This window comes from Python bivittatus, unplaced genomic scaffold (genome assembly GCF_059951505.1).
Source record: "Python bivittatus isolate LINGU-HERP-01145 unplaced genomic scaffold, Pbiv_v1 ctg000080_np1212, whole genome shotgun sequence".
NCBI lineage: Eukaryota > Metazoa > Chordata > Lepidosauria > Squamata > Pythonidae > Python > Python bivittatus.
In genome coordinates this window covers 88558219-88584145 of record NW_028277035.1, presented here as the reverse complement: position 1 = coordinate 88584145, position 25927 = coordinate 88558219, and the positions used below count along the sequence as shown (strand labels likewise).

The 25927-nt window shown below is 40.9% G+C and overlaps 2 protein-coding genes across 4 annotated transcripts in view; both read left to right on the top strand.

The window, feature by feature from the left end:
- Positions 1-31: 31 nt before the first annotated feature.
- Positions 32-14820, top strand: MRPS18B (mitochondrial ribosomal protein S18B). Of its 2 annotated transcripts, none has more exons than XM_007439733.4 (7): positions 32-173; positions 4992-5142; positions 7777-7874; positions 9008-9076; positions 9467-9533; positions 11845-11904; positions 12342-14820. In XM_007439733.4, the coding sequence occupies exons 1-7, from the start codon at positions 54-56 to the stop codon at positions 12554-12556; spliced, it is 780 nt and encodes a 259-aa protein (XP_007439795.3). In that variant the 5' UTR covers positions 32-53; the 3' UTR covers positions 12557-14820. The 2 variants fall into 2 exon arrangements, with proteins under 2 accessions (XP_007439795.3, XP_025029886.1); XM_025174118.2 differs by lacking the exon at positions 32-173 and adding an exon at positions 1813-1907.
- A 2718-nt stretch (positions 14821-17538) lies between these two features.
- The window catches only part of ATAT1 (alpha tubulin acetyltransferase 1), a 33659-nt gene continuing 25270 nt past the window's right edge, over positions 17539-25927 (top strand). Inside the window, exons 1-4 of one of the 2 annotated variants that reach the window (XM_088134604.1) lie at positions 17539-17933; positions 20705-20765; positions 22162-22253; positions 22992-23052. In XM_088134604.1, coding sequence (XP_087990730.1) covers positions 17824-17933; positions 20705-20765; positions 22162-22253; positions 22992-23052 — 324 coding nt within the window. In that variant the 5' untranslated portion in view covers positions 17539-17823. Of the gene's footprint in view, positions 17934-18107; positions 18881-20704; positions 20766-22161; positions 22254-22991; positions 23053-25927 lie in introns of those variants that run through there. The other variant, XM_088134605.1, reaches the window with a different exon arrangement.

Here is a 25927-nt window from a genome sequence, read left to right as displayed (position 1 = left end):
GAAGTGCCTGAGGTTTTCTCAAGGTGACCTTGAAAAATGGGGCGCAATGGCGCATGCGCAGCACTGTTTGTGCGCCGCGCAAGATGGCGGCCTCCAGTCGAGCCATGTTGCTGGGTGGGAGCTTGGCCTCTTCAGCGGCCCGCGCGGCTTTTAATAGGTTTTGCGGGCTCCGGGTAAGAGGACGCTTCCTTTTTTTTAAAATAGGTTGATTCGTATACGGTAGAATAACTTTTTTTAAAAATAGGATGCCGTAGTAATTTTTTACAAAAATTCCATGTTGTATTTTTATTTGCATTATCACTAGTTTGGCTGAGGATTTAGCTGCGCAGGCTAATATACCTGCTAGTATATTCTCGTAAATTTTGTGAAGTATTGTCTAAAGTTTGCTCCTAAGAAAGTGAATACTGTATGTTTAGCGTGACGGTTTAGGCCAGAGTTCTTCAAAGTGGTCAATATTGACCCGGAAGGATCGATGTTATTCGTAGTACTATTAGTTAAAGTAATATTTATTAAATTATTTTCATATCATAAACGTTTGGGGGTCGATGAACAATCTGAAACTTCTTGAAGGGGTCGATGAGCTGAAAAGTTTGGGAACCCTTGGTTTAGGCCGAAGGTCTCTTATTTCTTAAACTCAGTGGTTTTCTTTCATCCCTTTTTTCTAAACTGGTCATTCCTCTTTCTTTAAAGGAGCTGTGGTGTTCATAGTTTCATTTTTATATTTAGGAAGAATAAATATTCTAATTTCATGTTAAAACAATATGTTGCCTATGTCATGCTGTTAAAATGTCATTTTTGTAGACAATCTCTGTGTCTTTCTTGTATATTTTTTAAAATCAGTCTCCTTTTGATTCCCAGCCTATATTTATTGAAATAAACTATAAAGTTTTGCTTTCTAGAATACAGAACTTTGTTCCCAGAGGCTACATTTTTAAACTGTCTAGCTTGTTACAGATATGCACGCGTTTCAAAGTACAATAGATAACTCTTGGTTCTGTTGTTGCAGCATAAATATTTTTACCACTGTCCTTTTAGGGACAAGGTGGGAAGCTGTGATCCGCAGAGAACTGTTTCAGCTGGTCTTTGTGTCTGGGATTCTTGTCTCATAATATGAACTCCAAATACTTCCCCTCCCCATGGTTAACAGGGGAAGGTAGCTATCTCTCATTCTTCTGATGATATATATGGGTGGTTGTTTGTTTATTTATTTATTTTTATTTATTAATCAAATTCATATAACCACCCATCTCACAAAAAAGTGACTGCACGGTATACAACACAAAAGTGACTCTAGGCGGCGTACTCTGGGCAGGGTTCGTCAGTATTGGGAAAGTTGTACTAGTAGATTGTTGTGTTTCAGTTTTTATTATTTTGGGAAGTTTGTGGGCTGCTTAGAGTCAAACAGTATTGGAACAACATAGAAGTTTAGTAAATAAATAACTTGGACTTGTCTCTGTTCATCTCCTGACAGTGATATATGCTGTCTGGGAGTGATAGTTGTACAAGTAGTCCTCGCTTAATGACCATTCATTCAGCGACTGTTTGAATTAATGACAGCACTGAACAAATGATAGTTACAGCCATTGCAGCGCCCCTGTAGTCATGTGATCAAAATTCTGGTGTTTGGTAGCCTGCTTGCATTTACAACGGCAGGGTGCACTACCCCCACCCGCCTATCCTCCCTATCTCTGCCCCTTTGGCTGCCCTGCACTCTGCCGCCCTTGTCGCTCCCAGCTGACTTTCATGGTCTTGTTCCTCCTGCTGCTGACAAGGCACACCCAGCCTCGCCCTTCACGAGGCAGCTGCTGACTGCATGAAGCCTTCCTGAGGTTGTGTGCGGCCAGCAGCCACCTCGCAAAGGGCCATGCCGGGTGTGCCTCAGCAGTGGGAGGAAGAAGATGATGAAGGTCAGCAGGGCCAATGGAGTGCAGGGTGGCCAAAAGAGCAGAGATGGGGGAGATAGGCAGGTGGGGGGAGCTGAAGCGGAGGTGAGCACAGCAGGGCAGTGAGCTTAAGCGTGAGGTCCTTGCCTAAGACCACAACCAAAACTGCTGTCACTGAGCGGTGCAGTCACATGATGTTTTGCCTAACAACCACATCACTTAGCAATGGAAAGTCTGGTCCCAATTAGGGTTGGTAAGCTACTATCTGTAAATATTATTGCTTACCAGCTTATAGATAATAGTAATGATTGTAAACTTTGTTTTGCTAGTCTTCTGCCTGCCTCCTGAGTCATCTACAACATACAGTGTAAGGACTGTAACAGGCACTATGTAGGACAGACAGGCAGAAGATTAACAGAGTGCATTCATGAACACCAACTAGCAGTCAGAAGACACAATGAAAACTCCTTAATTTCACAACACATGGACAGACTCAACCATAGTTTCAACTGGGAAACTGTGAGCATCCTAGACCAAACTAAATCCAAAAACGCTAGGGAATTCCTGGAAGCTTGGCATTCAGACAAATCAGTCATCAGTAGACACATAGAAATAAATCATTTACACACCATTCAAAGGAGACAATAAAAAAAGCTAAGAAAGAAACAAAAAGACCAGAACATATCCTCTCTAGCACCCAACACCCAGATAAGCAGGGATTAACACCAGGCAAACAAGCAGAAAACAATACCCTAATCAAGAAACTACCAAGGAGAAAACCACACCCCCACCAACACTGGCAGGACAAGAAACTATACATAAACAGGGAGTAAACCCCACACTCACTAGCACTGACAATGTTACCTAGTTGGGTAATGAAACATCTGCAAACAAACAACCAAGCTCAGCACCAAGAACTCCACAGATATGTATAGAATTGCGTTGAAATTGATTGATTATGGTTGCACCCAACTCTGAATAACATTGGATTGATTGAAAAATTTCCAGTTGTACTTGCATGGCTGAATGGAGCTCTCAAACTCCCTCTTATAGAAGCTCTCTAGGTCTTCACACCCTGGCCCCATCCCTCTCCCTGTTGGAGTAGCAGCTTGGTAGTTCTCACTTACATCATCTATCTTCTAGGGGACTTCTCAGCTGGCACACCCTCCTCTCAAATCCCAATGTGTGAGAAAAATAAGGCTCCCACCATCTTCCTGCCATTACTGGCAAGTAAAAGATGATAAAAATGAAATAAATTCTATAGAGCCACTTCCTGGATGAGGGCTGTGAGAATAAGTTTGGGAGACAGCCTGGACAATGAATGTTCTGAGTCCAAAGGAGGAATTAGGGTGGAGTAAGAGTCTCAGAAGAGACCCTCTCTAGTTCTCTAGAAAGTAAAGGCAGGGGAAAGGGGAAGTGCTTTCAGGCTTTCAAATTTTGTTTCTGTAACTTTATAGTAAGGATAATACAAGTAGTCCTTAACTTACGACCATTCATTTAGCAGCTGTTTAAAGTTAAGATGGTGCTGCAAAAACTAACTTGCGACTGATCCTCACGCTTATGACCATCGCAGCGTCCCTGCAGTTATGTGATCAAGATTTGGGGGCTTGGCAACTGACATGTATTTACAGTTGCAGCATCCCAGTGTCACATGATCACCATTTGCAACCTTCCCAGGGTGCTTCCAACAAGCAAAGTCAATGAGGGAAGCCGGATTCACTTAACGGCCGTGCAAAAAAGCTGTAAAAAATTGGGTGTAACTCACTTAATGACTGCATTGCTTAGCGACAAATTGTGGTCCCAACTGTGGTCGTAAGTCAAGGACTGCCTGTATTAGTACTCATGGTTTTGGTTTCTTGTCTGTACTACCTTGAAGGGCTGACAGGCTGGATAGAGTTGAGGTGTGTGACTAATAGAATCAAGACTTACTCTCTTTGGGAAATTTGTCTATCTCAAAAAAGAGAATATTTATATTATTATATTATATTATATTATATTATATTATATTATATTATAAAAGGACAAATTCCTTTTTAGCTTAAAATAATCCCTCGTAAAACTTTTAGAAGCAAAGAGATAAAAATATTTAAAAAATTATATAAAAATATAAAAAGAGATAAAAATATAAGATTGTTCAAAAGGATTTCCTATAGAAAAATATAAAGGAATTGGTCTGCTTCCAATTCAAAGACAGCGTAGTTACTGAGCTTCTACAAAGAATAAAACCAGAAACAAAAGATGAGACAAGGACACATTATTACCTATCCTTTCAGAGATAGCTTTCCAGAAACAGTGAAGGAAGACAGCCTTAGTAGCAAAAAAAATCAGGAGCAGCCCAGTAGCACCATTTCTGACTTCTGTACACATTTTATTTAAAGGCTTCCCTTCCAGATCCCTGGCGATTCCAGTCATTTAATTCTGAGGCTGCTGAAGAGATGGAATGCATCTGTTTCTTAGCTTCCATTCCCAGCTTCTATCCTCATTTTAAAAAGACACAACCTTTTTCTGTCTAGTAGGATGGGAGTGGTTTGAGGATAAAGTCCCTGCATATGTGATCTCAAGCTAAGCCTCAGTCACCATGAATGCCGACTGAAACTGATCTGGCTGTGTACATCTGAGAATTCCTAATGAGGATGTCACCAGTTACATACTGCCTCCTGGTGGTCAGTGTGGCTGGCTGTCAGTGAATATGGGGAGAGGGGCTTGTCTGCCCTTTTACACATTAACCACTATACCATACTGGCTTGCAATGGCAGAATTACGTGCTTCCTGGACAATAAATAAAGTAATTACAGTGAAGTGGAATTGATCACCCTTAAGGTTAAATAAGAAAAAACATATTGCTATTGATTAGCCAAACAGGGCAACAGAAACTGTAAGCAAGAGGAGACAACCTGGCATTTTGAGCTTCAGTATCCATAATCTCTTTACTGCAACATAGCTGGAGGGCAACTGGTTGCCTACCCCATTGGAGATACTGCTCAGTTTCTGAATACCTCATTTAGAATGTTTGGTTTTTTTAACTTCCGCTTCTTTCATCTACCATGTCACTGCCAGCCATGCTGGTACCTGTATTTAGTACTTGTCTTGCCTTGCTTCGTTTCCTAGCATGTAGCCACTACTTCCCTCCTGCTACCTGAGCAATTGTCCTTCCGCATTTACTGCACAGAGGTCAACCAAGAGGAGCCCACAAAGCCTGTTGATCGTGAGATAGATTCACGTTATAAAGAAATGCCATGGAAATACTTGGAGAGTGAAGGTATGCCTGGAACGCAGGGAGAAGGGAAGGGTTTGCGTGGGTCTAGAGTCTGATGAAAAATGCAGTTTATTTGGTTCTGGGTTGGTGTTTTTGTGCAAACTCACCCAGATGTGGTTTGGGTAACAAACCATGGTTAAACAACTGTGGTTTACCATAATGTGTGAACTAAGTCTCTTCATGTTTACAAGATTTCTCAGAACTGGTTATCTTAGTACAGCACCACATGAGTAGGAAAGGAATCCATATTGCTAAGGATGCCTTTACAGCAACAGAAGTAGATAATGGTTGCAGTTGAGGTTTTTTAACGTGTTAAATGTACTCAGACCGTACGATAGCAAAATAGTAAAAAAATAGAATAAAAACAAGCAAGCAGAAACCACAATAGTTACAGATTTTGATTTCTGCTTAGCAACCCTATAATTAAAGATCACTGAAATTGTACCTTTGCCCTCATCAGAATTAGCTTATATGAACTCTTCAATCTGGAATAACAACACTGTAAATAACTAGATTCACATCTGAACCGAAACTCCTCACTTAGCCTGAGGTAGGAGTTCTTCCAGAGAGAAAAAGAATGTGAATGAGAGAAAGGATCATGCATGCTGCCCTAATTTTCTTGAGGAAAAGCCAGGGTATCTGGATATAAATGTAATAACGTATTGGAGTACACAACTCATTCAAATACTTTCTGTATTAAAGACATGTTTCTTAGCTTTTAGGGTGAAATAATGTGGTAAAGTAGGTTATGTACACATTAGAAAACATGTTTTGTTTTGAACCTGGAATGAGGCATTGTGCTCTGGATGTTCTGTCAAATCGTTTTGGGTGAGCCACAATGTGGGAGAAACAAAACCTGGGACCCTTTGGTTATTCTAGGTTTTACACAAAACAAATCTGGAGGGATCCTGGGTGATTTTATAGGGTGCATTGGGGCAAGGCTGGTGCATGTCAGTCCTTTCTTCCCATCCTCCCCTTAGCAGCTCCCAGCGTGCTATATGCTGCTGGCCAGTCCCAGCATCTTCCCTTCCATCAGTCGCCCATTGCATTGACCTGTGGGCCTGCTTGTTGTTGCAGGGGTCTCAGTAGTAAGGGGCAGGCTCCAGATGGAGTTCAGCCCACCCACTACCCTAATCTTCCCAGCAGCTTCCTTCCCCTCCATCCTTAACTTCCCGTTAGCCATCACCACCAGTGGTCTTGGTTTGACCCAAAACAACAGCCCTGTTTCCATATATGGACTCAAAAGCCTTCAGACACACATTTAAGCTTGGGGATGAATCACTAAAACCAGTTATTCCATGCACGGAATGGTTTGTATGTAGAACATTTTGCACATTCCTACTGTATAGGTATTTAGGGCAAGTTCCTTATCTCTTCACGTCTCAGTAGTGAAGCCTCTGCTTTTTTGGAGGACAGAATCCAAGGTAGACACCTTTCAGTGTTTCCTTTTTTGTTTTCTCTCTTCACACAGTCCACTAAAGCATAATGTGAGTGTTTTGTTTGTCTTAGTAAGCGCAGCCAATTATGGGTAAATAGGTAAATTTAGGATTTCATAAATCCTTGGGAGGCTTCATTGCTCATATTTACATATTTATAAGCTGAAAGCTGCTGTCATGGAGGGCTGTACCTAAGAAAGATGGAGAGATGGCCGTAGAGAGGGACCTGTGTGGAGAGTCTGCTTTATTGGACAAAAGTTCCACATTCGTCAGTTTTATTGCAATCTGCTTTTTCTTCCTGGAACAACACTTAAAAGAGTTTTTGGGCAGTTCCCAAACCTGTTTAGCTTCAGCATGTTTTCCTAGTGTCAGTTGCTTTCATCTCTTGGAGCTCAGCCTATTCATTTCTCCTTGGCTTCCTTCCAGATGAAGCTGGAAAAAGGGAAGACCTAGTTCAAAATTTGGCAAGGCTAATCAAGACAGTATGGCACTAGGTGGGCAGGTGGTCTTGTTTAGTATAAAGTAATCCCTTCTGTTGTTATAGTGAGCATCAGTTTGGAGCTGGTTACACAGTCATGAAAAATTGCCTATCCTCATATAATGCTTCCTGTACCCTAAGATCAAACAGGAGACTAGGTGTACAGGATTACTTATAAAATGGATTCATCCAGCAAACTCTAGCAATGGTCTTTTCAGGGCCCTCCTGTATAAGACTCTTAACTCATATGGATAAGATCACATCAGGTCTGGCTATACATTGGTGAAGCTCCATTTTTTTATTATTATTTCCATCTAAGATGCATTCATTTAATGAGCTTGAATTAGTATTTATTTCATTTTAGCAGTCTAACTTAACACCAAAATTAACTGTTACAACTGTTAAACAATTGAAAGTTGGACAAGTTAGTCCTGGGAAAGGAGGAAGCATAAGAAAGAAACTTAAAATAACCCAGCTTGATTCTGTTTGGTACAAGAGGGGGCAAAGGGACACACTTTCAAGAATCTGTCATTATACCCTACAACTATAAAGTAGCACTCCTGGAATCCTTGAGGTGTCTGTTTCCTGACCTGACCTACATCGAAGGGTTGACAGTGTTCATGAGACAGTAACTCGTTGCTACTGTATATGTATACTGAGCACATTTGTAAAATAATTAAATGCTTCATGAGTAGTTCTATTTTCTTGTCATTTCCTCTTTAGAATACATAAATAAATATGGCAGCAATCCTGTCTGGTTTGGATACAGGCGTAATTTCAAGGGTCAGATTCCACCACAGAAGACCCGGAAGATGTGCATTGTGAGTACATTCTGTTCACGTATGTGACGGTGAACCTGGAGAACTGAGCGTTAGAAAAATAGTTACAGTAATGTGAAAACTCATGAACTCAATGTAATAAGACTTCGCAAGTGCTATTTTAGTGAAACGGTGTATAAATCCAGTCATGTCATACTTAGACGTAACCCACTAAGATCGATGCAATTTATCATGATTAATGGAAGTCTTGATGGTTCACCTCACCAAATTCTGTTGCCAATCAACCATGCTTTAGTTTACATGCTTCTTTTCTCCTGCACCCCAACTTCCAGGTCATTTTTAGTTCAAAAGTGTTTTACTGGACTTGAAGCAAATATGGAATTATAAAATTTAGCAATAATATGCTAACATTGTAAAAGTCACGTTTACAACAACTCTGTTTTTCCCTTAATTGGTTAAGTGGTGTAAAAAGCAGTAAAAATTGTATGAACAGTTGGATAAGATAAAGCATATCGGTAATTTGTACTTGAAGGGAAATTTCAGACTTAAGTGATAGATTGTATATTTTGTATTAACTGTATGCAGTATAGCATGGTTTGTTCCATTTTTCCTCTTTGAATAGGCTAATCTGAGTATTTGGGAGAGGAGGGGCAGATAGTTTGCTTAATTAATCTAGAAATTGTAGGGGCTCCTTAGACCATTGAGTTCAAACCCCTTCTCAGTACAGGAGTCCTTACTAATTTATCCTGAGAGAAGACGGTTGGATTTCTGCTTGAACCTATCAGGAGGAATGAATGGGGAGGGCAGTTATTGTTGAACCAGCTATTTGTTCTTTCATTGAGACTCTGTCTTACTGTAATTAACAAGTCCATTATTCTGCATTCTGGGATAATATAGGTTTTCATCTTACTTTATGTGATATTATAGTATAGTATTTTAAAATCTCTCCTTAGTCTCTTCTTTGTGAAACATTTATAGTTCCTTTAATTTCTGTTCATGAGACAATTTCCAGTCCCCTGTTCATCCGTGAACTTGTTCCAGTTGTCTGAATGTTCCTTAAAGTGGTGTGCCTAACACCAGGCACATTATTTAAAGGTGGCCATTTGACCAATGGGGCATATATAGCATTCTCTTATTTAATTTTCCCATAATAACATTCAACTTTGTACTTACAGAGAAAAGATCATATCTGCGGGAATCCCTGTCCCATCTGTAGAGATCAAAATCTTTTTGTGGATTATAGGGTAAGAATAGTGGTGTTTTTTTTCCTTACATTTTTGTTGAAATATATCTAACTTACCTGAAAGTCTCCAAAGTAAAGATTCAGACATGTTCCATAGATATTTAAGCACGCTACAAATAATATAAAAATACAGAAAGTGCTGAAACAGCTGGACATAAAGACTATAAGGGCAGCACTGAAATTTTGTGGAAAACAATTGCAATAGCACTCAGAAGCTAACAGGGTAAACTTTGACAGGAAGTTTCAAACACTGATGCCGCTGCAGAAACAACTCTGTTCTATCTTGCTATAGTGGTATTCAGGCAGCAACAAAATAGTTGAAATGGCTGTATAAGCTATGTTTCCTTTTCCAACTGATGAGTAAAATTGGGCATGCCCTTTCATCTTACAGAATGTGAAGCTTCTTGAACAGTTTATCTGCCCCCACACGAATATCATATATGACCCAATCCATACAGGTAAGCCAGCTATTGCATTTCATGCCTTCCCCAGGTATGGTCTTTTTTTTCTTTTTTTTTTACTGGTTTTGTCTAACTATTCTGGTTACTTCTGCTCTCCCCCGACTCCATACACAATGTTATTGCTGACGACATTTGCATTCATTTGCAGCAATTGCAGTATTTTCCAAAACCTTGCTTTAGAAACTGTCCCAGTTGGGTGGCTGTGGCACTTCAGCTTCCAATTTGCCAATTTCCACATTGCTTCCAATTTGTGGCTTTTCGGGTGTTATCTTACAACTCTCATTTTCTCCAGGCAAGATCCCAGGGCTTTGGAATGATAGCATTTTAGTACAACATCTGAGGACCTAAGTTGGAAACCATAGGACACGTGTTGCCTCTTCTGTTGTGGGAATACATAGCACACAGAATGAACTCCCTGAATGCAAATCTGTCCAGAATTCACAGAGTTCTATGTAGCTATTGGACATATACTGTACTTGTCCTCTTGATTTGAGTGTGTGTGAACAGAACAGGGTAGACTGAGAGGTCAGGGATTTACCAGCAGTATAGGAGGAATAAGGAAGTGGAGATACATGAAGGATGTGACTGGCTAGTTCAGGAAAGGAGGATGGATCTCAAAGATGAATATTAGAAGAAGGAAATAAAATTGTACCAGAAATTGGGAGCAGAATGTCAGAAGGTATGAAGATAAAAGTTGGAAGAGATCAAGAGAAAAGATGATAATGAATGGCTGCCGTAGGCTGCTGGTCCCATTTCAAAAAGGAGTAAATACTTATAAGGGAGTAGAAAATATGTGTCCAGAATAGTGAGACTTGGAGCATTTATACAAGGAAAGGCCATAGCACTTAAAGCTTTATAATTTAGGAAAAAAATAAAGAAAATGGAGGTTGAATGGAGGTCTGCAAGTTCATAACATTATAGATGGTGTGAGAAATAATTTTTCCCGTTCTTCTAAAAGTCCAGCATCTTAACCACAGTTAAGCTGACTCTGTTAGGCCCAAGATGCTATTGAATTAATTCAAAAGCAAGTGTGATAGACTGGAATGGAGGAAGGGGGGTAAAAACGGTGCTCTCGTCTCCAGAGCAACGCTCTGGAGATAAGCGGAGAAAGCTGGTGCATCCCTAAACATTCCAGAAGATAGTAGAGAGTTGTGCCTGGGAACTACTGGTCAGTCTGAAAAGATTGATGTCAGACCTAGCCCAAGGAACTCCTGGAGACCGTGTAGGTTCAATCAGCAAGGTTTATTAGCTAGTGCTTATTTACAGAATCTTTTCAGACTGACCAGTAGTTCCCAGGCACAACTCTCTACTATCTTTTGGAATGTTTAGGGATGCGCCAGCTTTCTCCGCTTATCTCCAGAGCGTTGCTCTGGAGACGAGAGCACCATTTTTACCCCCCTTCCTCCATTCCAGTCCATCACAGCAAGGAGCCATGAGCAGCTGAATCTAGTGGCTGCTGGTGGAAATGACCTTTCTCTGACTGAGATTTGGGGAGAACTGTAAGTCAGAAGAGATGGCGCTAGGTTACATCAATGTGTACGGAGTGACATTTTGCATTCTTCCATTGCTCTGAAAGCAGTTCAGGCTTTTAAACTGTATTTTAAACTGTTTTTTGTCTTTTCTCTTTGAATGTTCAAGCACCTTATTTAAAAACAAGGTCAACCAAATAACAAGCTAATTTCTAGTAAATAAATCCCAAGCCAGAAGTGTTTAGTCAACTATTTAATCACGGTCTACCAGAGGAGAATAAACTATCTTAAAAGTGCTGTGTTAAAAGCTATCAGTGAAGGTTCCTGGCAAACCTTCCAGAGTGTGTAGTCCATAAATGGAGTGCTGAACAGAAAAGTCCCTGGTAGAAATCTAACTGATCTCTAAAGAATTTTCCTCAGTTGGACTTCAGGTGACTAATGAAGTGGCAGATGCATCCAGAAGTATTTGTTCCTGGGTATATCCAAAATAGTGTGTACAAAATCCAAAGATAGATGTTTTAAAGTTGGAAACGCTGATTTCGATGTAACAAGTAGTCCTTGTTTAGCGACCATTCGCAGTTACAACAGTGATGAAAAAGCAACTTTATGACTAATCCTTGCATTTATGACCTTCACAGGTCTGTAAAGCAAAGAAAAGCTGAAATAGGATCATAAGCACAGTCACGGTTTTGCTTAGTAACCGCTTCACTTAATGACCAAGTTGCCAATCCCAGTTTTGGTTGCTAAATGGGGACTACCTGTATTTCATTATTAAGTTTTTTTGTTTGCCACAGTGTTCTCTTACTAGCTTTGGAAACACACTTTCCCTTGCTTTGCAGGGGTGTGTATGAAGAAATATAAGGAGCTAATCAGAGCCATTAATCAAGCTCAAGACAATGGTGAGTAGCATAAATTGGGTTTGGGAAATGGGACAGAGTTATGTGAAAGCTAGTGAGTGTTTGTATGGCCCTTGTATCAATTTTGGACTTTTCAGAGCATCAAGGGTGAGGATAGGAGTGACTCACCTCGTAGAAAGCTTGCACACTCATTTCTGCTCTTTCTCTGCTTTCACCACTCCCTTCGCCATTTTGCTGCCAGATTTCAGTGGCGTGTTCTTGGGGTGCTTTGGAGGTTGTGGATGGGATGCTGGGACCCACGTGTGAGCCATAAGTTATCCACTGTATGCCATGGTTTATAAGCTCACAGTGGCTCGATTCATAGGATATGCTAAGCTAAGAAAAACTCCTAACCTTCTATTACAGCTTGATGGGAGGTGTGAACCAGATCAATAATTGTCTTCTTTCTGATATATTTTCTCTTGTGCCTCCTTTCTCAGGACTTCTACCTGTTAGCACTCCCTTGATTTCTTTCCAAGATATGGATTGGAGCAACTGGCATCCAGCTGTTTCCAAGACTCCTCCATCCCCAGCTTTGTGTAGCAAGACATCATGGTATCCTTGGTATGACTGGCAGCAGCCTCCAGAAAAAAAAATTAAACTCTTCAGGAGGATTTACAAGGATTACCTGAAAGAGGAGAACAACCCTTCATAAACCAGAAAAGGCAAAAAAAGCAATTATAACATTCCCAATGATAACTCATCCTTAAGAATCCTCTGAAGTATTGTCCAGCTGTGAGGGAGCTGCTGTCTGTTTTCTCCTCCAGGCGTGCTTCCAACATCAATAAAATGAATGGGGTTACTGATGATTCTGATGGTTGAACTTTGCTGGAAACACTTGACTGAATGAGGGTTGGGGGGGGTGAGTATGGGGCAACGGTAAAACAAAAACACAGCTCAGGGGAAGAGCTGTTTGACGTGTGTATCTACAGTGTGATGGGGTTTTCATTTCACAATAAATCATGGTTTGTTAAACAGGCTGCTGTTGGCTGGATTCATACAAGCCTTAAGCAGGTTTGCACACACACCACATAATGACTTAGTTTAATGCATGAATTCAGTGTCATAATTCTAAAAATTTTTAATCCCTTTAACCATATTTCTTCCCTAATTACATTTTTCACTCTTTAGTGCACAGACACAAAGTATAGCACATATAAAACTTTCAGCAAATGCCTGACTTTTCAAAACAAATAAATGTAGCCTAGGCAAAGTATTCATATGCCCTCTTCAGGACTTATGTTCCAAGATGGCTTACATCAAAATATGTCATTAAAAAAATATAAGATTCTCCCAAGTTCTAAAAAACATTTTAAAAGTAGCAGTTAAAACAACTCAGAACACCACAGAAGCCAAGTAAGTAAAAGTGGATAGCGTAAAGAGTTAAAATTGAAGGAAACCAGGAAGAGATACATGTTGAGAGCAAGTCAGTACTGGACTAAGCAAGCAGCTGGAAGAACCAACTTTTATCCATTTCCCTCATGTTGCATGAAGACAGGTTTGTTAGTCTGAGGCTGAAGCCTTTTCAGGCATTGATATAAATGTGTCTGCTGAGACAAAAATTAAGGTTATTGCAACATGTCATTAAACATCCATTCATTAAATAAAAAGTTAATGCAAAACCATCCATCCATGCTTTTTGTTAACCAGAACGCATATTTTGAAAAGTAATATTTTCAAGATATATCTAATATAATACAGTGCAGGAAACCTGTCCCAGAGCTGCCCAAAACCTTTTTTTTTTTTTTCCTCTCGCTGAGCAGAATTTGCTTTAGTCTTTTCTTTTTTCTTGCCTGGCCAAATCCCTAGGAAAGAGCCAGTTTGGTCTAGTGGTGAAGGCTCCAGGCTAGAAAGCAGGAGATGGTGAGTTCTAGTCCCACCTTAGGCATGAAAGCCGGCTGGGTGACTTTGGGCCAATCGCTCTGTTCTCAGCCCAATTCACCTCACAGGGTTGCTGTTATGGGGACAATAGGAGGAGGAAGGAGTTTTAGGTATGTTTGCTGCTTTGAGTTATTTATAAAGGCAGGATAAAAAACCTAAAAAAAGCTTGCTTGCTTGCTGTCTTTCTCACTCCTTGCCTGGCAGAGGGAGACCATGGGATGGGGTGGCCAGACCTCTTCAGCTGTCTCTACTCTCCCTAGCCTCCAGCCCATCTTCCCTGGCCAAGCCTCACCTTCCTGCCACGCCTGCCTGGAAAGCCTGGTGCCTCCTTTGAAGTAGCACCTGCCATGGCACAAGAGGACATGGGTGGTGCTGCTTGGCATGAGGCCTCGGCACCAACTGGTCAAACCACGTCAGCCTTGCTGTTATAGCAAAACCCACTGCCCTGCCACTCCATTTCAGGGAGTGCTTTCCGTGGCCCAGCTTGGAGCATTTAGTGCTCTGACCTTGCCAGGCCGGGTCCTTAGCACCACAAAGCTGAGGGTGTGGAAGGCTGCATGGGACTCAGGCTGCGAGGCTGAAGCCAAAGTAAAGACTTCAGTAAATTTGGGTCACAGCAGAGTGCTTTGTCCTGAAAGTTTTTGTGGAATTGTACAACCACCAGTAACAATCCAATGACCTTTATTTATTTACATCTATGTGGCTGCCCATCTCACAACAGTGACCCTGGGTGGCTAACAAAAGTTCCATGAAAACAACCAGTAATAACAACAAAAAATCTATACATAGTGATAGCTAAGGACAACAGTCACTACAAATAGCATCCATCTCATTGGCCCCATTAACCTCCCAAGCCTGGGAAAACAGCCATGTTTTCAAGGCTTTCTGAAACACCAGCAGAGTCAGGGCCAGCTGGATCTCATATGGTGTTCTAGAAGGCACGTGCTGCAACAGAAAAGGCTGTAATACTAACCGTTATAGCTTTCTCTACTCAAAAATGGGCTCCCAAGCAAAAAAAAAATTAGGTTTCACACAAAATCTAATCAAAGTATGTTTGACTTACTAGAATCCATTGGAGTCTGGCAGCTATAACTTGAATAAATAAATGAATGTACAAATAAATTATTCCCAGCTAAGATAGCAAATGATAACTTGGTATAGTTTATAGTGAATAAACTGTCTAAAATTGCTCAGTGTCTGTGATGAGTTAGCCCCCTTAGTCTGAGTCAGTGATTCTATAGCATCAAACTTCATAATGACTGATTTTACACTGTTGGCTTCTGCTGGAAAGTGTTTAAGTTATCCTGTTGCAACATGTTACATAAATTCCTGGTGAACAAAATGCCTCCCCACCTTTTCAGGTTAGTATTCTCTAATCTTCAGATTTTTTGTGTGTCTATTATTGTTGTTATTTTATGGGAGAATAATTTCAAGTATAAAGAATCTGTCTGGAAGGCTAATAAATGAGCAAATTAACTCAATTACATAGTGCATCATATTTCTGGACAGGCTTGGGATTCCTTCCTGAAACTGAATGCTGGACAAATGAAGTATTTTATATTCTGTGTAACCTGTAAATAATAATATCACACTGTTGGTCTGGAAATGTATTTATGTAACATGATTGTCTGTAATACATCAATCACAACCATTGTGATAAAGTTTAAAAATAGATCCAGTTAGAGAAAATGTCACCCATTTTGTTAGAGCACTATAGACAATACAGAACCATCAAGATAACTTTCTGTGGCAGTTATTTTGAATCTGACAAACATTCACAATTTTATCAGTTTGTTAAAATGTGAGTTCAGTGAAGGTGCTGACACAGTGTGCATCTGTTGTAAAAAAGGCCACAGCATGTTAGGGATAATAAACAGTAATGTACATAGAGATGCCCATATCATAATGCCCTTATATGGATGGTGTGACCACATCTGGAATTCTGTGTGCAGTTCTGGACGCCATACCTCAAAAAGGATACAGTGGAGCTAGAGAAGGTTCAGAGGAGGGCAACTAAGATGACTGAGGGGCTGGAGCAGCTTCCCAATGAGGAAAGATTGCAACATTTGGGGCTTTTTAGTCTAGAAAGGAGGTGAATGAGGGAACACAGTTGAGATATACAAAATTGTACACGGTATGGATAAAGTAGGCAAGGAGAAGCTATTTTCCCCTTCCCAAAATGCTTGAACCAGAGATCACCCAATGAAATTGAACTCTGGAAGAATCAGGACAGACAAAAGGAAATAAATTTTTACACAATGTGTAATTCAGCTTTGGAATTCACTACCACAAGATGTGGTGCTGGTTTCCAGCTTGGCTGGCTTTAAAAAACAGTTCGATCACTTCATGGAAGTCATGGGGAACCACGGCTATTAGCTTTGATGGCAGTGGGACTGCCTCTGAAGGCTACTTGCTGGGAGACTAGTGGGCTCCCTTGAGCAGTTGGTTGGCCCTTGTGAGAACAGACTGCTGAATTACTGTACATGGGCCAGGGGTCCGATCCAGCAGAGCCCTGCTTATGTTCTTATGAGCCTTCATTTCAGTAAAATATGATGATCAAATTTGATCTAATGGTTAAAGGTGCTCAGCTAGAAACCAGGAGACTGAGTTCCAGCCCTGCCTTAAGGCACGAAGCCAGCTGGGAGATTTTGGGCGTCTCTCTCTCAGCCCTAGGAAGAAGAATGGCAAGCCACTTCTGAAAATGTTGCCAAGAAAATGGAATTGCCATGAATCAAGACTGAATCAAAGGCACAAAATTAAGAACTCATTAACAACATTTCTGTAATTTCTTCCCCAGGATGTGTTTCCCCAAATGTTTCCATTTTAGGAAAACAATCAGTCTCAGGACCGCTTGCCCCATAGCACGATCTCCAATGTTGTTTCATTTTTCAGATCTTCTAAACTCAAAAGTTTGTAGTGTCCATCTGTTTTAATTACAATGCATATTTTAGATAAATGTGTAGTGATCAGTATGTAAATTTTTCTTATATTTATAGATAACAGCATTCATATGCCGAGAAACTTAAACATTTATTCACCAGTGGAACTATGAGAATGCTCTCAGGAATTTATTCCCTTAAAAGGTCAATCTTACTAGAGAAGAGGACGATGTTCATGTAAGATACATGCAGAGTCCCTAATAAGGTAGAACAATGAACAACCTAATGTTGCAATATTTAACCATTAAATTGACTGGTGGCATTTACCTAAAGAGTACAGTCTTTCCCGCTGAGAACTGACTTCCTCAGTGACTATTTGACATCGTAACTTCCCAATACACGTGTATAAAATTGCTCACCCTAAATACGTGTAAAAGAAAGCACGACTGAAAGAGATTCTAACGGGCACAGCTCGGCTTGTGGTCTAAATGGGTAAGCAGTCGATGCAGCTCACGCCAAAGGGAACGTATGTAGTCATGGATCCATAACTGGCTCTCTGCTTTGGAATCATTTTGCTAAATCGTGAATAGAACTTTTAACGGAATGCTGACACCGTTGTGGGCTCGGGGCTGCCTGGAGTCTGTGGAATCGGGAGAGACAGAAATCATGGAAACAAAGGAATACATTCAAATCGTGTCAATAAAACCTAAATTTTTAAAACATTAGAACACCGGGTAGCATAAATCCAGCACCATCAATATACTTTCGTCATTAAAGTCTATAGAATTGAGTCGCCTCCCCCTCCCCCTCCCCCTCCCCCTCCCCCATCATTGCTGCGTTCCATTCCCTTTTAGATTCCACTCCTTGCTTTATTCGAAACTTGTGCCGATTTTAGCAGTCGAACCAACGGCCGTTCCACGGTCCCCGATTCCTCGCACGTTCCGCCGGATAACTGCCCTCGAGGCCAAATACGCGTACGCCCTCCAGGCTACACAGGAAGGTGCGGTTGCCGGGGCGAGCCCGTTGCTAGGGCGACTCTGGCGGCCTGGTTGCTAAGGGCGGGGCCGAGCGCGGCGCCTCACTCGAGGCGCCGGGCCTGCGTTATTAGGCGGAAGTCTGCGCACCCGGCATAGAGAAAGGAAGAGACCCGGATGCCGAGAGTATGGAGTTCCCTTTCGACGTGGACGTGCTCTTCGGCGAGCGGATCACGACGGTGGATCAGCGCTTGCAGCCGTCGGGCCGGAAGGGGTCCGGGCTGGCCCTGACCCACAGGTAATCTTGGCGGCAGCGTGGCCTCCAAGGATGCGGAGCCTGCCCTTGCATTCCTGGGCATTGTCCCAGGGCATCACGGGAAGTCCCCTCTCCTGCTCCACCGGCGCGCGCGTTACGCCTTCCTCCGCTCCCGCCGGTGCTTTGGAGGCGGGGCGCACAAAGAGGCAGGAGGGCCGCGCGGGGGGGCTGCTCTGCAGCCGCCACTCATTGAACAGAAGAAGGCCGGTGGGGGCGGCTTCGGGTTCCAGAGGGCAAGGGAGGGTCATAGACTGAAACATAAGAAAGCGCCCCTTTCGGCCCACATTTTTCTAGACCCCCCCCCCGCGATCTGTTGTAGAGCAAAAGTAAACTAACACAGAGATCACCAGTGGAAAGACAGATCGAGCAGAAGGGGGCGGGGTGCATTATGTTGGGGACTCTTGCAGTGTTCCCTGGTATTCTTCCAGTGCTCCAAAGCACCCATGAAAAGAGATGCCTGAATGAAGAGTTGGAGGGAAAAAATAAAGGGTTTGGAACTGTCTTCACATGTTTTTTTGTCATCCGCCATCAAATTGATGACTCTTTAAGACCACATTTTTATGGGGGCGTGTGCCTTTGAGTCATTGTGGACTTCTGGCAACTGCCTGGATTAGTCCCTGTAGTTTTCTTGGCAAAGTTTTTCAGAAGTGGTTTGCCCTGGCCTCCTCCTCCTTCCTGGGGCTGAGAGAGAGGGACTGGCCCAAGGTCATCCAGCTGGCTTTGTACTAGAACTCACAGTCTCCCAGTCACCACCTAGCCTGGTGCCTTAACCAGTCAGGCTCTCTAAGGGCCACATATATAGATTTATTTCATACCTTATAGACACTCCTATGTCCTAGCCCCTCAATTCAAATATAACTTGATGTATTGCGTGTTTAAAACTAAGCTAGAACCTCCTCCTCTTCCACCGTGGCAAAATGTTGCACAAGGTAAGTTGCCTGCTGTTCACTTGGGAAAGGAAGAAAGACTAGGAGGTCAATATCCCCTTATCTGTCCACTGCCCTTAATAAGAAATCAACTTGTTTGGAGTTTTTCTTGGTTATACCATCTGTTATTTCACAACAAACATTTTAGGTGTATGCTGGGTAATAATTATTTTCTTGTCTTACTTTCAGAGCATACCAGGAGGGCTACAGCATTGGTATTACCCCCCTACGTGAATAAGACAGAGTCCTAATTTAGTCAATAAATTTAGTGATTTCTGTTTTTACCTAGTCCAACTCAGCCCAATCCATCTCAGCTGCTTATAATGAAGAGGTATCCCACCAATGTACTGGAGGACAGATGATAAGAATTTGACAAAGCTGTTCTCCAGTGTACAGTATGTGTGTAAGCATCTGCACTTCTCTTTAAGGCAGTTGATAGTCTTTTAGACAAGCTAAAGAAAGCTCTTTTCCTAGTAATTTTCAACATGCTTGGTCTGGGCTCATGATGAAGGCATTCTGAAAATCTCTGTTAATGCTTATTTAGTATCTGCTTTCAAACATGATTTTCACATCTGGTGTTATAAGTTATCCTATGTACACAACTTTCACTGATATGAAATGTTTAAATTTGGTTGTAGTCATTATATTGTCTTGAGACAGTGATATATGTGCTGTGCAGAATACCTTTTTTGCCTTGTTATTCAGCACAGAAGATGTAGTAGACCCCTGTTATATGTGATCTATAACTTGTCTGCCATTTGTAGAACACTCTATGTGGCAAAAAAAAATCCAGGAGATATATTCTAGGCTGCCTATGTTGTTATATGAAGTACTTGATAGATCTAGTGGGGTGCATATGGACAGGGACTCTGATTTAGAATACAGTTGGTGCTACCTTGTGGCTTTATGTTGCAGGGAGATGAGTAAGTGGGCAATTTGCTAGGTGATTTTCTATTATGTTTTCTTGGGGTTCCTCCAAGGACAGTTTGAAAGTCAAATATGGAAAGAAGTAGGTCAAAATGTAGTCTTATATAAGAGTTATCTCTAATGTCCATCCTGAGTTGGATAATGTCTTCATGTTTGGCTTGGTTGTTTGGCTCAATTGCACATCTTTCCAACCAGACCTGATTTAGTAGCAACTATATCATGTTGGCTATGTTCACATAACATGTTTAACCAAATCAGTTAAAAACCTTGCAGCTGCATTTGTGCAACATGTTAAATGTTTATTAGTATTAATCTTGTTTGCTTATTTCTGGCCTAGCATGTTGAGCAAACTCACCCTATAGAGTAACTTTATGATTCAGATATTGTATATATTCAGAAAATGGATTATTTCAGTAACCAGCTTAAATGGGTTGTGGGAATGCAGTTCTGGGCTTTCCAGAGACATCTAATTGGCCAAGAGCTCTCTTGATATGTTTAGCTGTTCCTACTGGCAGGAAAACCCAAGGGATTGGTTTATGGTAGCCCAGAATTTTTTAGAATGCTGGTTTGTTGTGGCATGTAAACTCAGCTCCTGAGTCAGATAGGATGGTCACGTGAAGCCGTCTTGTGCAGGTGCCTTCTCTGACTGGCAGGGGCTTTAGTGTTGGTGCTGAGTAGATGACCTTTTTCAAAAGTGCCCTCTGATACCCTATTAATTGGAAGGCAGTTGAATATGAAGATATATATACACATTGTATATATAGAAATTACAAGTTCTGGACTGGATTGTATCTCTGATGCATCAAACTATCCGTTTTTTTAAAATTTGAGCAACTTTTTTGTTCTTGTTTTATTTTTGCCATTCCACCTGTTAACTCAGTCCTTGTTTTGTTTTACCAGGGTTGATATGCAGCAGCAACTCACGATGATCATAGATGAGATGGGCAAAGCCTCTGCCAAGGTAGGTCAATGTTTGTTAAAGAGTCAGTTATACTTTTGGAAGAAGAGGAGACAGCAGCAATCTATTAGGTTAAATTTCTCCAATTAGCACACTGATTGGTCATGACTGGATTTGTACTCTAGCTCAATCAAGTGTTAGGTTGAAAGAGGCGCAATTGCCTTGCCAAATTTGATTCTGCTCATCTGGTCCAAACATTGAGAGACAATTAGTCCTTACTCTCCTTGGATTTCGCAGAGCCTTGAAGACCAAACTTTTCAAGCATATCTTTCACCTTGGATGATTGGGGGTCACTATTCTTATTTACTGTTATTTTAATTAGAGTCTATTTTGCAGTGTTGATGATTTCTGCTTTGTTGTATGTCACCCAAAGTTGCTATGTTTGGGGCAGTTTACAAATATAGTAAGTAAGCAACTATAAATAATCATGGCTATTGTTGCATTTCTCCCCTGAAGACCAGAGTTTTGATCTCAGCTCAGTCGTGAATTTTTCTGCATAGATAAACCAACTGTCATTTGCCAACAATAAAGTAAGGATGGTAGTGATCATTTTTCTGATTGATCAAACAACAGGGACAAGGGATTGAGACATAACTGGGCTCTAAGAGAGGCAGCCTGTGTGTATTTTCCCAGGCAGCCAGACAACTTGAAGTGTTACATGTGCTCCCAGGTTCGCTTATGGTCACTCACTCATGCAGTCACAGCCTGTTGAGGCACACAGATCTTGTAAGCCCCCCTTGCTTTTTACCTGGGCTTTCCAGAGAGCAGACAAGACACATAGTCCTGGTCAACAGCTGGGAAACAATTAGGGACAAACACAAATCACTTTCAACTGAGCACTGAGGCACAAGAGGTTCTTTGGAATCCATGGAAACCCAGTGAATTTAAAGTAACAGCAGAACTATATTGGTTACAAAGTACATTTGCTCTTTCTCACATGTGCACACACTCATCCCATGTCCTTCTCAACTAGGAAGCCGCCATGTCTGGATCCAAAGACAACTCGAGTGGGTGGCTTCAGGACCCCATTTTATCCCCAAAATCTGTTTTGTGAATTAGCTGGGATTGGCGTTTTTTTCCATGTGCTCAGGCCCAGCTTCCTTTGTTTGGTTCAGGTGACATTTTTTCCTTTGTTCCCTTAACAATGTGTTTCCTTCTTATCTACCTCCTCAAAGGGATCTTTTAGACAAGATTCCTGACTTTTTGTGCTCTCTGCTTACCTGCCTGCTTCATCTTTAGTTATGGCAGCTTCAGTTCATGAGTAGAGGAGAAGGTAGATCCCAAGGGATTTCTTTCTCCCTAAGCATTAGTTCAGATATCCATCAATAATTGCCTCTTCTCTTTTCTTACCCCAACCCCTTTCCTCATTTTGGTGAAACTCAAATCTCCTTGATTTCAGGCCCAGAATCTGCCAACTCCAATCACCAGTGCCTCGCGGATGCAAACCAACCGGCACGTGCTCTACATCCTGAAAGACAGTGAAGCAAAAAGGTGAGTGTAACTGCAAAAAGGTTTGGATTCTATGTATGCCTGTTCAGAAGTAACACTTGCTGAGTTCAGAAGGATTATTCCCAGATAAATGCATAGAGCAGAGCCTTTCAAATTGAGGGTCAGGAACCCCCAGGGGACTCATAAGCAAGGTTTTAAAAGAAAATCTGATCAGGCTTATGCCGGCAAAATGGGAGAGTTGTCAAAACCCACTCTTTCCTTGGCTCATTTTGCCCGTACAAGCTCACAGTGGGTAGGATCAGCTCTGATACATAGCTTAAATATGCATAAATTCATTTATCATTTTAGGGGTGCGAGGTACTGCAAAAAGCACTGGCATATAGAGTTGCATTGCAGCCAAAGAGTGCTTTTGTGAAGGGAGCATCTACTACATAGGCAATCCCAGTTTCTTGAATATTTCCATCATCACCGGAGTGAAGCATGGTATTGCTAGAAGCACTGGTGTACAGAAATGCTTTGCCAATTCTCAAAAAAACCTTGTGAAGCTGCAGTGGAACTCTGCATGCCGGTGCCCCTTGCAGTACCACGCTTCACCCTAGTTATGAAATGTTTTTGAGAAACTGGTGTTGCCGCAATCCTTTGGTTGGGGTTAGGGTCAGTCTTTGGTCAAGCTTAATCTAAATTTATCATCGATGTTCTACCGAGAATATTTGCTGGATAGTTACCACTTTTAATCCTTCCCTGAATAAGGCTTTCTATCTTCCTTTTCTTTGGTTTCAGGACTGGGAAAGGGGTTATAATTGGCTTCCTCAAAGTTGGTTACAAAAAACTCTTTGTATTGGTAAGTACACTGGAAAATCATCCTTTATATATTGAATTTTTGCCACTAGTGGAAAAGAGAGCTTGGTTCTGAGCAGGGAGTTAAACTAGAAAATCTCCAAGGTCCAATGGCTGTCTGGGAAATTCTGGGAGTTGAAGTCCATACATCTTAAAGTGGCCAAGGTTGAGAAATACTGATCCAAGAAGTTTTAAATTATACTGGTATATTTCCATACTTGTATATTTGAGGCCTTTTCTCAAAACACAAAGTCTCTATTGCAAGGAATGTGGCTACCTGCCACCCATAGTAATCCTTTTTTTAGCCTGGGTAAAGATGAAAAGATGTTTGATAAAGTTAATGGTTGTGATGCATTGTTTCTTAGCCCCATCAACAAGATTGTGCTCTTTCAGTTGCCCCTTCCTCATTCCCCTTGTTTCATCACAAATGGAAAACATTGAAAACATCCTTTGTGGCTTCTGAATTAATCTTAATTGCCATGGTTTTTTTTCCCCCAGACATACTGAATGTCTTTTTCCTCTTGTAAAGAAAAAGAAAGTTTAGGGGCTTGGGCAAAGCTTGCTACAGTTCATGGACTGAGCCATTGTTTGCTGTTATGCCCAAACTAGTCCTAACAATAAGAAAATCAAATGATGCACCTTGGTGAACATTGTAGTGTTTGTTTGAAATCAGTGAAGAACAAGTGAAATGCTTTTTTAAAAACAAAGCATCCAGTAATATGTTGTGCAGACATTCTTGTACTGCTGTCTGATTCAACACAGTTTCTGCTGTGCTATTTAGCCTAATTCAGTATGAGGAGGTTGTAAGAACAGGGCTGTGGTTATTGTTTGTGCTCTAACTGGAGCAGAAGAGAAGGTGAAGTCACCCTTTTCCTGATTTCTTGTTTGCAGAATAGATTCCCCCCTGCCCTTTAACAATCTGTTATTTGTGCAAAACATAAAATTGCATGAGTTGGACATTTTGAACAAGGCTTCCACAACTTGTATCCTGAGGGTGCTTCATCCTTAGATTTTTGCACCGTATTCTGTTTATCATAGCTGCTATGGTTTATTAAAATATAAATTAAAGTGCTTTATTTCAGTATTTGGAAATGAAACACTTCTCTTTGATTTTATTGTATGTCTGCTTGTGGTATCATATGTGTTTTCAGAAAGGCTGCATTTGGGAATGCCCAAGTGCCAGAAATTATTAAGAAAATTCCTAAGAAAAAGCCTTAAAATGGACTTCTGGAGGAGGTATGGTGACTGAAGACAGCTCTGCAAAAGACCAAAGAACCGGTGAGCAGACCGGTTCCTTGGAACCCCTCTGGATAAGGAGAGGCCAGGAGATTGCCCACATGTGCTCTGGACAGCTGTTCCCCGCAAGGAGACCACAGGACGGGGTTTTTTTTTTTGTGGGTTTGAGCACTGGGAGATGATGGGATCAGCCATCTTGTTCGCAGTGACAGCAGAGCCTTTTAAAGGATACTAAGTTTGCAAATCTCACTTTCTAATCACTTTCAGAAATTGCTCATTAACTACTTCTAAGCTATTAGAGACCTTCAGAATGACAAGTTTCAAAATGCCGGGTGAGTCTGCCTTCAATCCTGAACAAAAAAAAATTTTAATCATAAGCTTAAGAATTTAAAGAATCTGAAATAAACAGCAAAAAGCTAAATAAGTTTAAGGACTAAGGGTCCAAATAACATTGGAATATTGAAACTTTTACAATAAAATTTTCAAGTAATTATAAAGAACAAACAGCTTCTCTGGGAAATAGATCCTGTTTTGGTTTTTACAAGGTAAAACAAAGATAAGCAATTTCATGATGTCAAAAACTGGACATTAGAGGGGACTACAGTTTTTACATATAGGAAAGATTTACAAGCCTGTAAAATGCTGCAAAACGTTAATAACAATAAAAGTACTGAAGGAGACTTTTGAAGAATGGAATCAGAAAGTAGTAGCCACAATATCAACAATGTCAGTAATGATGTCTGCTTCTATGGATAGACTATGTCCAAAAGATATTATTGAAGAAATGACAGATGTAGAACAAATTGTATCTGACAAGATAGAGATGGTATTGAAAGTGGATTTACAACTGACAGGCCAAGAGAACGACTTAGAAAAGGATGTTTCACTGGATCTGCAAAAGAAACTGGCTGAAGTTTTAAAATTTGAAAGGGAAATACAAATGACAAACCAAGAGATTGACCTGGATAATTTTTTCCTATTAGATTTACAAAAGAGGTTTGTTAAAAGCCTTGAAGAACTCCGTGTGATGGGACAAAGAAGAAATTAAGAGAAATCCAATCCTATGATGATATTTGAATGAACTAAAGATTAAAACCATTAAAAGGAAAGAATAAGAAGTTGGTTTATTTGATCAAGGTTAAACCAAGAGATGCTGTTACTTCTGGCAACTATGGACTTTCTGCTGACGCCAGGACTGAAAAGATTATGCTTTATGGATTTGTTTATAGATAAGAGATGGGATATGGGATGAAGAGATAAATGTTTGTAATGTCAGAGGGGGTGAAGAGTCACTAAATTTGTTTATACTTGTGATGAAGGTTGAAAGTCACTTCTTCATATATTTTTTTCTCTTTATTCTTACTTTTTCTTCTCTTTTCTTTCTTGGACTTTTTACTCCTTTCTATTCTTTTTTCTTTAAGTTAGGTTTGTATTAGATTTTACTATTATAATCAAAATTCTTAATAAAATTATATCTATATATCCATATCTGTCTATCTATGTATCAAGAGAAAAAGGCTTAAAATATTGATAGGGATCAGCCTGGTTCAACTTTCAAATTTCATCCTTCTTAGCTTGTGCGGTCATGCTTATTGGGGGTAAGAGTTTCAGTCTGAACATATCTGGAAAATATCAGGTTGAAA